The following is a 13,708-nucleotide window of genomic DNA, read 5'->3' as shown; positions in this document are numbered from 1 at the left end:
GCAGGCTCCGGACGCGCAGGCTCAGCGGCCACGGCTCACGGGCCCAGCCGCTCCGCGGCACGTGGGATCCTCCCGGACCGGGGCACGAACCCGCGTCCCCTGCGTCGGCAGGCGGACTCCCAACCACTGCGCCCCCAGGGAAGCCCCTAGTTCAGGTTCTTGAAGGTCCACGAGTGAGTCTGTTTTGTCAGTGGCTCATGTGTGTGACTCCAGACACGCGTTCTTCACCCGCTTCCCGCACAAGCGTGATGCACAGTCCAGAGCAAGAAGCTAACCTTGCCTCTGTCATCACCCGGCTTTGTCACGGCCTCACCTCCAGCAGATTTCAGCCACCTCTTCAACGCGGGAGCTTCATCCCTGGCTCTGCACCTTCCTTCCCCTCCTGGGGCTGATGGAGGAAACACCCGTCAGAAGTTCTTTAAAGCCACATCATCTCTGGTCAAAGCGGTACGTCACTGAGAAGCCCTTGGAGGGCTCCGAGCTCAAAGCTGCCCTAGAAGTTTATGATCAGTGAGGGGCGGAAGCCTGACAATGATCCTTATCATTATAAAGGTCAGCCAAGGAGGCAGGCAGCGGTAGCTACTGAGGCTGGAGCATTGGGTAGAGGTCACGGTAGGACCAGCCAACAATTCCAATATTTCCACGGGTGTCAGCGGCAGAGAGTGGCTGGCTCCCAGCGCTGGCTGACCAGTAAGCCCTGAGCAATGCGGGCCCAGCTGGAGTAGGACCTGGATGAGTCCCTTTGCTAGCTTCTGGTCTAGTTTGCTAACCAATTCCCCTTTTTTAGATATTGGGCTGTTTCCAAGGTTTTAGTTCTTTTCCCTCTGACTATAATCTAAATGTGGGAAAATATGTTCTATCTCATTAGCCTTCTCTTTCCACAAGTATTTCATTATTATTCAACACATTTGGGGTCTACTTCCCATAAAAACCCAATTCTAATAAGAGTTAATGTTAACTCATCATAAAATTTTATCAGTACTCATTGGCCAGAAACTAGTCTAGCGTGAAAGTTAGTGTGTGAAGTGAGACCTGTCTTTGCAGATTATCCAAGATCAGAATAAAGGAAGAAATATGTAAAATGCTCCTAAAAATTGTTTGGATATCTTTAAGATCACTACATGTAACTGAAAAACTACATTCAAATTGTCCAGCTATTCCACAAGCAAATTTCTTTTTTTTTTTTTTTTTTAGTAGAGGCTTCCATATATTTTTATTTATTTATTTATTTATTTATGGCTGTGTCTTCGTTGCTGCGAGAGGGCTTTCTCTAGTTGCGGCAAGCAGGGGCCACTCTTCATTGAGGTGCACGGGCCTCTCACTATCGCGGCCTCTCTTGTTGCGGAGCACAGGCTCCAGACGCACAGGCTCAGTAGTTGTGGCTCACGGGCCCAGTTGCTCCGCGGCATGTGGGATCCTCCCAGACCAGGGCTCGAACCCGTGTCCCCTGCATTGGCGGGCAGATTCTTAACCACTGCGCCACCAGGGAAGCCCCCACAGGCAAATTTCTTAAAGGCTTACTTCCTTGCATCTTAGGTAAAACTGTTCCAAAAGATAAAATGGTGAACAAAACAAGCAGAAAAATCAAGTTTTCTAAAAAGGTTGAGCATGTTGGCAGAGTATAACCTTCGAGACAGTCTAGACTAGTGAAAAACTACCCTATTTCCTACAGCCTTTTCTTACGCTCACAAATGTTTTTCCGATAGAAGAATAGCCCACACACACTAGCTCCTACTTCTATGACGTTTCTCATTTCTGGGCCTTTCAGAGTTTACCGAAGGAAGACGATTCACAAGTCAAAAAAAATCTTTTTTTCTGGCTGAGATTCATTTCAATATCGTATTAGCGCTGTTATAGATAATAAGATTAATGTGTCAGCAAAGTTCACAATTCAATGTGCTTTTCAAATGATATTCCTATTTGTGAATTCCCTTGCTAGATCCAATACCCATTTTTTACTCTCTCTTTTGTATATTCCGATGTTGCCCATGGACCTACTCAATTCTTTCATTAAATAAACGTTCCATATTTTGATGAAATCCTTGTGGTTACAGAGTGTGGCAAAATATTGGGCTTCCCCTCTCCCCTAGAAAAATCTGGTGAAGAAGTAAGGGGCAAGACATGCCGGAGGGGAAGGCAAATCGCCGTCTCAGGCGGTTAAATCTGCGAGGAGGGGCCAGGAGGCACCAACGGCAAGAAGGTCATGGTCAAATCCCATCTAGCCTGGAGGGGTTCCAGGGACGGATGGCTCCGAAGGGTAGAAACACTGGAACAGAGAAAACACCAGCTCGACCTCGAGTGGAAGGGCTGAGTGATGAGTCTGGGATATGAGACCAAGTACAAAGTCCAGAAACGGGATGCAGAGAAAACATGATTTCAGTGGACAGTCAAGGGTCAGAGGCCAAGCAGAGGTCGCACAGGTGTCTCTCTTCTCCAGGAATCACAAAGGTGAACCTGGAGCTCTCACACACAAAGAACAGGACCTCCCAGGTCCAGAAGGGAGCCAGAGGTCATGGTCCACTTTGCGGTGGCAGAGGAAAGAGACAAGGACATTTTTTTAAAGCACAAGCAGATGCAAACTATTACATACAGAATGGATAAACAAGGTCCTACTGTGGAGCACAGGGAAATATATTCAATATCCTGTGACAAACCACAATGGAAAAGAATATGAAAAAGAATATGTATATGTATAACTTTGCCATACAGCAGAAATTAAAACAACATTGTAAATCAACTATACTTCATTCAGATAAATTAAGAAAATAAAATAAAATAAATGTAAAAAGCACAGAAACACCCCAGGGCTCAGAGAAAGTGTCTAATAGAGAGAGAACAGCGGGCAGTGCCTAGAAGTACAGCTGAAAAGTGGGACAGGCCAGGAGATGGGCAGGACAGGCATCTCTCTTCTGCCTACATTTATCTTGCCCCCTGACCTTTGGGCTATGGAAGCAGAAAGTCAATCCAAGGAGCTCTGGGGGCCTGACAGCACCCGTGGCACAAGGTCTGTGGTCCTTATCCCTGAGGGTAGGGACCAGGCCCAGGACCATGTGTGTACTTGTTAAATCCCTGTTAGACCGTAACACTTTGAGAGCCAAATGCTTCAATTTCCCGACGAGACGCTCCTACCCAGAGAGGTGCACTGACCAGTATTCCAACATCCAACTGCGGGAGAGCTACAGGAGTTTCTTGATTCCTGGTTTAATACTCATTTCCACACACCACACCGCCTCCTTACAACTTGTTATCTGGAAAGACTTTTAAAATATTTATGAAGGAATATTCTGGAGAAGTGCTATACATCCTAGGATACTCATTTCAGCGCTGTTTGTTAGCACAAAAGATTGGAAACAATCTCATGATCTATGAACAGGGGACAGATTAAATGAGAGAGAAATGGGACACCCATTCAACAATGGCATGCAGCCTTTTAACAAATGAGGTTGGGGGAATTCCCGGCGGTCCCGTGGTTAGGACTCCACACCTTCACTGCCGGGGGGCCCGGGTTCAATCCCTGGTCAGGGAACTAAGATCCCACAAGCTGTGCAGCGCGGCCCCCCCAAAAAATAAATAAATAAATAAATAATGAGGGTGGTCTATGCGTTTTGATATAGAACATATACGCAAGGATTTCCAAGACACACCGTTAGGTGACAAATCAAGGTGCAGCAATGGAAGGTCACACTCCCACTGCTGGTGAATGTGCGTGCACACGTAAGCACACCCATGCACGCGTGCACCTGCCCCGCGTCCTTGTACACGTACAGAAAGCCACCAGGAGGACGTGCCAGGAACTCGCATCAGGAGCCGCTCACAGGGAGGGAAACTCAGGGCTAGCAGAATGAGACTTCCTTTTCACTGGATACCCTTTGTGCGCCTTTTGAAGTTTGTACCATATGCTCACACTACCTATTCAAAAAATAATAATTAAAAAAAGGTGTCTACAAAATCAAAGGTAATACACAGACGTTCTATTAGTTAGTGTACAGGTCGAGCTGTGCGGGTCGAGTCCCAAAATAACAGCAGCATGGGACACAGAAGCCCACGTCGCTCTCACAGGAAAGTCTCGCTTCCCTCAGTGGGGAAGTTCTGCCGGAAGAAGATCCAGAATCCCTTCACCTGCTCTCGGCCATCCCTAGGATCCCTGGGATGTGTGCCGGGCTCACCTGGTCCAGGGAGACTTACCATCTCCAACAAGCACCCCCTGGGCCTGCTCCTTTGGAGGAAGGGGCCACTAACGGCCTCGGCCACTGGGACCCAACAACAGGAGACTGAACACACGAGGATATTCTATTATCCCCACAGAGTCATATGATGGACTAGCCAGCCGGTTCCCGTGACTCCGGAGAAGGCTCTGTTAACACCCTGGAAAGATGGTCCTGGCACATCAAGTGACAAACAGGAATTTCCAGTACCAGAGGAGCAGTGTATTTGCATTTTTGTAAATATATATGAATCGGAAAATGTGTAAATGAATATGCCAAGTCATCGTCTTTTTGCTTGGTGATACATTCTAATGTTCCATTTTAGAAATGATGCGTTTTTGCAAAAAGGGTTTTTTTAAAAAACTTCAACTGGAAAAATAAAAAAGGAACTCTGCTTTCAGGGGCTCTTTCTTCGATTTCTTTAAAATGTTAATAAATACCCAAGGGCAGTAAAGAGCAAGTATCTACCCCACTGCCAAATACTAAATGAAGAAATTGTGGGAAAGCATCATAGGAACTGAGTTGCCATCTTTCTCTGGGAAAGTAGTACATGAACGTGACCATGGCGTGAACACAGAATAGAGGAGCCCATGTTCCCCTGGCGTGTGTGTTCAAGCCAGCAACAGAAGTGCAATGTGCTTACAAAACAGAACTTGCAAAGGTAAATCCCAGCTCAGCTTGGGGCCCGCACCGGGTGACCGTGTGCTGGGTTCTCTCCCGTGACGGGCCACCAACTGAGAGGAACTCAAAGCGTCGCCCAGAAGCGCCACCCGTGGCGGGCGCTGCACAGGCCGGGCCGTGGAGCTGGGGTACCGGGTACCGAGGGGCTGACGCGGCTTCCTCCGGCAGTGCTACCACCCAGAGATGTTCAGTAACCGGATTCCTAAGCCCATGCTGCTTCTTACAAGAATCTGACTTGGTGGAGGCGTGAACGACGGCAGTGCGGGAGGGAAAGGATGCTGGTGTGTGACAGGCTACTGTGGGCTACACGGAACTCGAACCGGAAAGGAGCAGAGCCAGCCAGGAAAGAAGCATAGAAGAAAAAGGATCTTATTGCAACTACTGATGCTATCATCAAACGCAGTCCTCTGACGAGACCAAAAGACGAACTCCGAAAGGGTCTTCTACAATCGAGGTGCAATGTCTTTTAAAACAAAGAAATGTATGCATTTATTTCCTTTTAAATTCACTGACATTTATTGGGTTGGCCAAAAAGTTCATGTGGGTTTTTCCATCACATCTTACGGAAAACCCAAACGAACTTTTTGGCCAACCCGAAAGTATGCCCATTACGCTGGTGAATCTTGGCTCCAGAGGCGCTGAAGCTGGTAATCTACAACATATGGGGAGACGAACTTGAAACATTATCAAACAAACTGCTCTGTATTGAGAGTCCACTAGACCATGCAGTTTGTGAACAGGCAGGGGTCGGGCGGTCAGACAGCGAGAGGCCCCAAGACCTAAATCTGAATCTAAGATGTGGCCTGGGCAAGTTATTTAAACCAGGAGAGGCCTCAGTCTCCTCACCTGTTATTACAATGATTCAGTGAGAAAAAACAAATGTATACACAAGGCAAGAAGCCCATAGCAGGAGGAGTTCAAAAGATGAGCTCTCATTCTCCCATGCTGGGTCCTGTACAGCAAAGAGCGCCACCAAGGATGCCACGGTCCACATCCTTCAAAAGCAGAATCAGGAAAAGGATATCCTTCACATCTTCCTAACGCACACGGGGGAACATCTTTTAAGTTAGAAGTTAGCCTGTCAGTGAAGATGGGGAACCACTGGAATCCACTCAAGAGACCTTTATGAAGCTACCTATGTGTGCAATTCCCAGATATTACAAGGATTGGGGTCTGTGTGAGCAGACAGGTAGACACATGTCTCGTGCTCTGTAGGCATGTTTTGAGGTGCCAGCCTTGTTTATTATCTCCTTCTCTGAAAACTACTTTGATTCCAGACCTCCCTGAAGGCCTGGCCCTAAATGGCCATGTGGTACCACGTGACAACCCCCTCCGGCTGCCGGCTCACCCTCTGCCACCCCCGCCTGGACCCAGCCTGCTGGCAGCGGACTGATGGAGGGAAGGCTAGACAGACAGACAGACCCGCCTTCCTGACCTGCTGGTCCTCAATTCCAATAAAGTTCAGCCATGCTTTACTTCAAGACAACCAATTCTATGTGTACAATGAAATCTTTTATGCGAGCCAGTGTGTAGATGTTACACATACATGTTAAACAAGAGACACCGGGAGTTCCCTGGAGGTCCAGTGGTTAGGACTCAGCGCTTTCACTGCTGAGGATGTGGGTTCCATCCCTGGTTGGGAAACTAAGATCCCACAAGCTGCGTGGTAAGGCCAAAAACAGAAAAAAAAAAAAAAAAGAAGAGAGAGACACCGAAAACTCTGTTCCCACCTACAACGCACCATGTGACCCTGGAGAAGTCACTTACCTGTGAGCCAGAGCTTCCTTCCCGTAAAACAAGGGTCTGCCTGAGAAGATGGCTGGGGGGCAGAGAGACTGGTTAAAGGCACGCGTGAAGGATACACTCAGAAAGGGTCCCAGGGCCTTCGCCAGGGGTTGTCACCCTCAGTTCTAATGACCAGAGAAGGTATCATGAAAGAAAGGACACTGGAGCTGGACCTTGAACTTGGAGAAGAGGTAGAGGTGAGAGGATTAAGAGGCCACTCTCAGAGGGACACTGAGGGAGGCCGTGGCCTATGGGGGGCACAGGATGGACGCCAGTAAATCCCTTTGGTGAACAATGATGTCTGACATTGAACTTGAAGTTGTTTTCTGCCCTAGGCTATAATCAAACCCCTGCCCTCTTGATTCACAAAAGCTTCAGCAAATGCTGTGCAGGACAGCCCCGTATTAGTGGTTCCTGCCGGGGGAGGGGGATGAAAGAGAGCTGACTGGATTCCACCAGGGTCAAAGGTCTCGGGAGAAATGCTATAGGACCCAAAGCATGAGGAGTGAGTGATGGGGCAGCTGGGGCCACGTGGACGTGCTGGAGGACCACGAAAACCTCGGTCCCCACGAGACCGCCACAAATACGTATGAGCTTGAGCCATTTTGTTAGCTATTAAAGAAAAAAGTGATCCTGGAAGGTTAAAGGATGTGGAAACACTTGGGTTTTAGGAAAATTGGGAGAAAAATCCTACCAGCTTCTAGACTAAAAACAAGTCAAAACAAAGAAAAAGAATACGGCTACCCATAAAAGAAAGAGAAGCAGATTGGCAGAGAAACATCTGTACAACTAAATGCTAGAAGATAATAAAACAGTGTTTCTGGAGTTTGAAGGAAAACGATTATCACAGAATTCACTTACACCCAGACTCTGGTTCATGCGTGAGAGCAAAAAAAGGCATCTCCAGACATATAAGAAGTTAGAAAATATATCGTCCACCTACTCTAATAAAAAAATTAAGGGAGAAGATAATCAAAGAAGAAAAGGAGAGGGTGTAGTTTATAAGAAATAGTGGTAAGTAGTGAAAACAGTAATGCAGTCAGGAAAGTTTAAGAAGTTTTTGATACTATGGATGTGACTGTAACGTTGATAGTTAAGAAAAAAGCTTTAATATGATATAAGGGCAAAAATAAAAGAAGCCACATGGAATTGAAATTTCAGATTATTTCAACAAAATCTAGGAAATGTAAAGGAAGGAGAAATCCAAACATCCTACATGGTTTGTCTTGTTTGGTAGTACACAGAATATTTTGGACATTGGTAAATTTTTGACATTGATAGAGAAATACAGAAAAAAAGCAAGCTTGCTTGAAATTTAATGATAATTCCTAGAAGAAGAAAAATAAGATATAGAGCTCCTAAACCACTAGAAGGAGAAAAAAAAAAAAGGAAGAATGGAAACTTGACCATATTCTGCAAAACACACAAAAAGAATAAGAAAATATTTTGAGTACCGAGAAGGCTTACAAAATTCAAAGGCAGGATATGATCTGAGCTGTCCAACACAATGGCCATGACCCACATGGGGCTATTAAATTTAAATGAATTAAAAATGAATAAAATTTAAAAGTCGTCTCCTAAGTCACACTGGTCACAAGTGGCCAGTGACCTCTGTATTGGACATTTCCATCACCGCAGAAAGGTCCAGCAGACAACACTCACAGTCAGTGCAAAATACAAGGTAATATGAGTCTATGTAAAGTATGATCCTATTTATGTTACATATACATTTATATACACATATAAACAGATAAATATAAAGGCTAATTGTCAGTGGAAAGTAAGAGATAACAAAAGCGTCTGTGTATAAAGTACGATCTTATTTATGTAAATGTATGTGTAGGTGTATTTATATGTATATAAATATAAATAAGGGTGACTTGATTACACTGTCATTAGTGGTAGCTCTTAGAAATGAGATGATGGGGGCTTTTACTCTCCATATACTTTACTGTTTGCATTTTTAATAGGCATATTTTAGAAGACAATGAGTAAAAGTCATTTACATATTTTCAATGGGAGTAACCACAAACCAACCAACCAACCAACCTCTTTCTTGAACTTGGTACAGAACCTGGTTCCAACCCCAGGGTTAACCCAGTAACTAACTTGAACTCGTAAATACCTACCGTGTACACTCAGGTTAATAAACAATTTCAAGATGGCACAGTAGGTGTCCTATACTTGGAGACTTCCTAGAGTTTAGCCAGGCTCTGCCAGAAGTTTGTTCTGGGCCTCAGGGTGATGTCACCCTTTCAGATGTTAAGCCTGAACCGACATTTGATACTTTTAAATGTCATTCCCTAAATTGGGAGGTTGCTTGGGCAAGGGCTGTTAGCTCACCTTTCCATTTAGATTTATACTATTGATAACAGATCACATTTCAGAGGAGCAGCTTTGAATCAGCCCGTAAGTTTTCCATGACAAGAGAAATCTCTGGAGAGCTGCAGTAATTTTTTGCATCTTCCCACCGACTGTGCAGTTGACTAAGGAGAAGTTCCCACCCACCCACCTCAACAACAGATAAAATCAGAACTAACAACACAGTGCACACAGAATAACTTCCATTTTTCCTCTTTAAATTGGGGGTAAGAAAAGAGAGGTTAGGGTCTCTGTTAAAAGAGTTCCAAAGTTTTAATTTTAATCTTTCCCAAATATCAGATCTTTAATTTTTCTAAGAAAAATAACTTATTTAAAATGTCTGGGAATACCCCTCAAATACCAAAACTATTTCAGATCTACTCCAGGGGATAATTTGGTCATTTATCTGCCAACATAGGCATCTTCATACATGCTTCTTTTATTCCCTATGTAACTGTTCTTGGCAGCTGCCTCTATTCACCTCAGTGAACAATGAGGGAAAGGCTCTCTGCGTGCAAAGGAGATGAAACACATCGGTTCATCCAGGAACTATGCATTTTGCAAGCCAGTGTTGGTAAAGCAAGGAGAGAGATTTGCCAACTTGAATGCTAATTTCATGTAGGGCCAGCTGTGTGCTCCTATCTCCACCACGGGGCAGTAACTATGCTTAACGCGGGGTAGGCAGGCTAAGAGATAAAGACCAGGACCCACTCTATTGTACAAATGGAGAAGACGCAGTTCAACGGGGCAAGGAGAAGATAGGCGAAGGTAATTCTTACCTATGTAGGCAGATTATTTAGAACATTTTTTTGGTGGGGGCGGGGGCACGCGGCGCAGCAGGCAGGATCTTAGTTCCCTGACTAGGGATCGAACCCGTGTCCCCTGCAGTAGAAGTGCAGAATTCTAACCACTGGACCGCCAGTCCTACCTTAGAACTTTTAATATGCTTTAAAGTTTTCAAGTTCCCTCAAACGCTTTACAAAGACACACTTCCTCTAACTGTAAATCATGTGCTCAAGCAGTATTTAAAGCATGTTTCTCGGTAATCCTCTGTTGGTCTACTTCTAATTGCTGCATATCGTTTGAAGATAATAAAGCTACACTTTTCTGAATTTAGTCTTGCTAATTAAAACGGATAATCCTTGCCTCCCCCATGATTTCTGGAATTCATGAAATCTGGGTAGTGGTGTGCTACTTTCATACTTGGGTGGACCAAAAAGTTAAACGAAGAGCACATTTTCCACAAAATAAGATACAGAGATAGTGAGATGCAAGTATTTTATAATATGTCAGCCATTGCTTTTTTTGTGTGTGTGTGGTATGCGGGCCTCCCTCTGCTGTGGCCTCTCCCGTTGCGGAGCACAGGCTCCGGACGCGCAGGCCCAGCGGCCACGGCTCACGGTCCCAGCCGCTCCGCGGCACGTGGGATCCTCCCGGACCGGGGCACGAACCCGGTTCCCCTGCATCGGCAGGCGGACGCGCAACCACTGCGCCACCAGGGAAGCCCAGCCATTGCTTTTAACTGAACAAAAGTCATATTTCATTTATGGACTTCTGGCATTATCCACAAAATGAAATACCTGTTTTAATTCATTAAAAAAATTCTATAAAAATGGAAGAAAAGCATACACAGTAGTATTTACATTGTGTGGACAAAAGAGTCTAATTTGGTAATTTCCTTTTCCCTGAGGCTCTAGTTTTTTGTTTTCTGTTTTTTTTTTTTTTTTTTGGTGGTACGCGGGCCTCTCACTGCTGTGGCCTCTCCTGTCACGGAGCACAGGCTCCGGACGCGCAGGCTCAGCGGCCATGGCTCACGGGCCCAGCCGCTCCGCGGCATGTGGGATCCTCCCGGACCGGGGCACGAACCCGCGTCCCCTGCATCGGCAGGCGGACTCTCAACCACTGCGCCACCAGGGAAGCCCGAGGCTCTAGTTTTAATATGTCTAAGACAACCAGTAAATACATTATACTCAATAGTGTGGGTGAATTAATTCTTATAGGCCACAAGGGTACTATTTAGTAAATGACTGCTTTGTGCACGGACCCACACCTAGTGGCCTCAAAGTGATAACTCACCTTTAAAAGGTAAAGCGTGTACATACCCATTCCTCCAAAGCCTCATTATTTGTCACCTGATTAAACTGGTGGAATGAAGAGGCCAGGTGTCAAAAAGAGGAGTCTTTTAAATTTTAACATTTACAAGCTTGAGCTACTTAAGAAAAAAAATCTAGGTTTCCACTGAGCCATATCATCAGTACCCGAGCCAAATAAAACACAATTACTCCCCCAAATTTGGCACACAGCATGTGAAGTCAAATCCAGAAAAGCAGTCCAACTAGCACAGCAACTTGGATTTTCACTAATCTCCTTATATTTTAATAGACTACAATAAACCCATTACAACCATTTCTTCCTTCTAGAAGCTGAAATCCTGTTATCTGTTCTTGGTGAAAACCTTTCAGTCCATTGAGCAGCTCTAATTTTGAGTAACTGTGCTAACATGTAATGAATGTGCCGATGTACAAAACTGAAAATGTCTGAAGAAGGCATGGAGATGCTTCTGGGTGCTAATCTGGGAACTTCGCACAGCCTCCTGCAAGGTTCCCGGGGGCAGGTCCTGATCAACGGGTAAACGGATGAGTAATTCTCTGTACCATGGACATTTTTGACTGTATAAGCAAAGAAGTACATAATCAAACCTTCCAAAGGATGAAGAACAACAAACAGACATTACAGTGGAGAAGGCAGACGTCCAGGGCCTTGCCAGAAAGACAGGAGCTAAAGTTTTTTGGGTAGTGCATCATATTTGCATCTGGGCCCATTTCTGGCACCAGGGCCATTGTTTCAATAACATATCTATATTTAGCTATCTATCACAGACAAATTTCTATCACTGCACAAACAGAAGTCGAGCTCAGATGTCTGCAGAATTTCCTTTCCTCTCTTTAAAAAAAAACATTCTAGACCAGACTGATAACATTCTGTACTTGCAGCTGCCACTGAAAAATATTCATGCCAATGAAAGATACATTTAGTCAGCTTTTCTTTTTCTTGATCTTTTAATATTTTATAACACATTAAAGCTCAAAGTTCCTTTCTTAAACAAATCTTCAAGCAGACGTTAAAAAGAATGCAAATACTTTACACTTTAAATCATCAATCATCTAAAGAATCCTCTCCATGAACTGAATAAATAAGCCATCTGTGACTACGGCCTCCCTATCATGTTTTTAAGCTGACCCACTTCTTCCCCGGTCACCACGGTTTGTAAAATCTCACTTCTAAGGAGATGAGGGCTCGGTGCCAGCTCTTAGCTCGCATTCAACTGGGTAAAAGGGTAACGTAAACCCCAGGCAGCATTGAAAATGACCTCCTCTACCTACAAAAACAGAACTTCAATACCCTCCCCCGCCCCACCGGAAGCAATCTTTTCTCCAACCGGAGAGCAAATCAAGTCTGCGAGGGAGAAAATGAGCCAGTTAAAGGAGGAAGAAACCTGATCAGGTGTTAAAACGCATGGCTCTGGACATCAACCGGCAAGCAGGATCGGGTCCGGTCGGCGGGAGCTGCTCCCCAAGACTGAGCTGAAATCAAGGTCGGACCCGCTTCTAGAGATGCTGACCCACTTCTAGAGATGCGGACCCGCTCGGCGGCGGCGAACCTCCGCGTCCCCAGGAGCCTGGCCGGGACCCCCGGCGCCCCGGGCCCGGCCCGGCGCGGGGCGGGGCGGCCGGGGCGGCACAACTTTCCGCAGCTCCCCGCCAGCGGCGCCGAAACGAGCAGGGGCGAATCTCAAGCCGCTCCCCGCCATCAGCGGCTCTTTTCTCCCGGTGGTGGTGGCGGCTGGGGGAGGGGTGGGAGGACTTCACGAGAGGATGACAAGGAGCGGAGAGAGGAGGACCACTTCCCACCGGCCGGGCCGCCACAAAGGGAAGGGCGCCGCGCCCCCCTCGGTGCCACCGAGTCTCGCCTGCCGGGACGGGGACGCGCGAGGGCCGGCGGGCCGCTCGGCAGATGACAGCGGCGTGGCGGGTCCCCGCGCCTCCCCGCCCACCCGGGGCCTCGCCTCCGCCGCGCGGCTCCGCGAGCGAGACGCGCCCCCCCGGACCTCCCGCCGCCCGTGAGCCCCGCGAAAGCCACGCGGGGGGCCGCCCGCCGCTCAGCGGTGCGGCCGCCGCGCCCCGGAGCCGGCGCCCGCGAGGAGTCCCGGGCGCGCCTACCCCTTGGCGTGCTCCGTCTCCTCCTCATTGTCCCCGTCGATCCCGCACGTGTCCTGGTCGTCCAGCTCCAGGCTCTGCTGGCTGGCCGCGGACTCGCTGTCCTCCGCCATCGCGGCGGCGCGGGCTGGGGCGGCGCTCCGGCAGCTGGCGCTGGGGGCCGGCGCGGCGGAGGCGGCGCGGCGAGCAGCTCCCTCTAGCGCCGCCCGCCGTCTCCTCCGCGCCGGAGCCGCGGGCGTGCCCGCCCCGCCTCGCCCCGCCCCGCCTCGCCTCGCCCCGCCCCGCCTCGCCTGGCTCCGCCCCGCCCCCCGGGCCCGCCCCCTGCGGCCCGGGTTGGGTGGAGGGCGGTCCGCGCGCCCCCGTGGCCCGGGGTAGGGAGCGGGCGGGGCGGGGCGGGGGGCAGTAGGGGTGGTCGCGAGCCGCCGCGCGCAGGAGCGTAGTCCTGGATCCCGGCCGGTG

At 47.8% G+C, this 13,708-nt stretch overlaps 1 protein-coding gene across 3 annotated transcripts in view; it reads right to left on the bottom strand.

Moving 5' to 3' along the window:
- Window positions 1–13,417, bottom strand: part of NMT2 (N-myristoyltransferase 2) — a 60,450-nt gene extending 47,033 nt beyond the window's left edge. For all 3 annotated transcript variants that reach the window (XR_003681606.2, XM_024116368.3, XM_024116370.3), the window contains exon 1: window positions 13,253–13,417. Coding sequence is in view for 2 of the 3 variants with exons in the window: in XM_024116368.3 (XP_023972136.1) it covers window positions 13,253–13,362 (110 nt within the window). In the remaining variant the exon portion in view is untranslated. The remainder of the gene's footprint in view (window positions 1–13,252) is intronic.
- Between the last annotated feature and the right edge of the window lie 291 nt (window positions 13,418–13,708).

Source organism: Physeter macrocephalus, chromosome 11 (genome assembly GCF_002837175.3).
Source record: "Physeter macrocephalus isolate SW-GA chromosome 11, ASM283717v5, whole genome shotgun sequence".
In the NCBI taxonomy this organism is placed as follows: domain Eukaryota; kingdom Metazoa; phylum Chordata; class Mammalia; order Artiodactyla; family Physeteridae; genus Physeter; species Physeter macrocephalus.
This window is presented reverse-complemented; position numbering and strand designations above follow the sequence as displayed.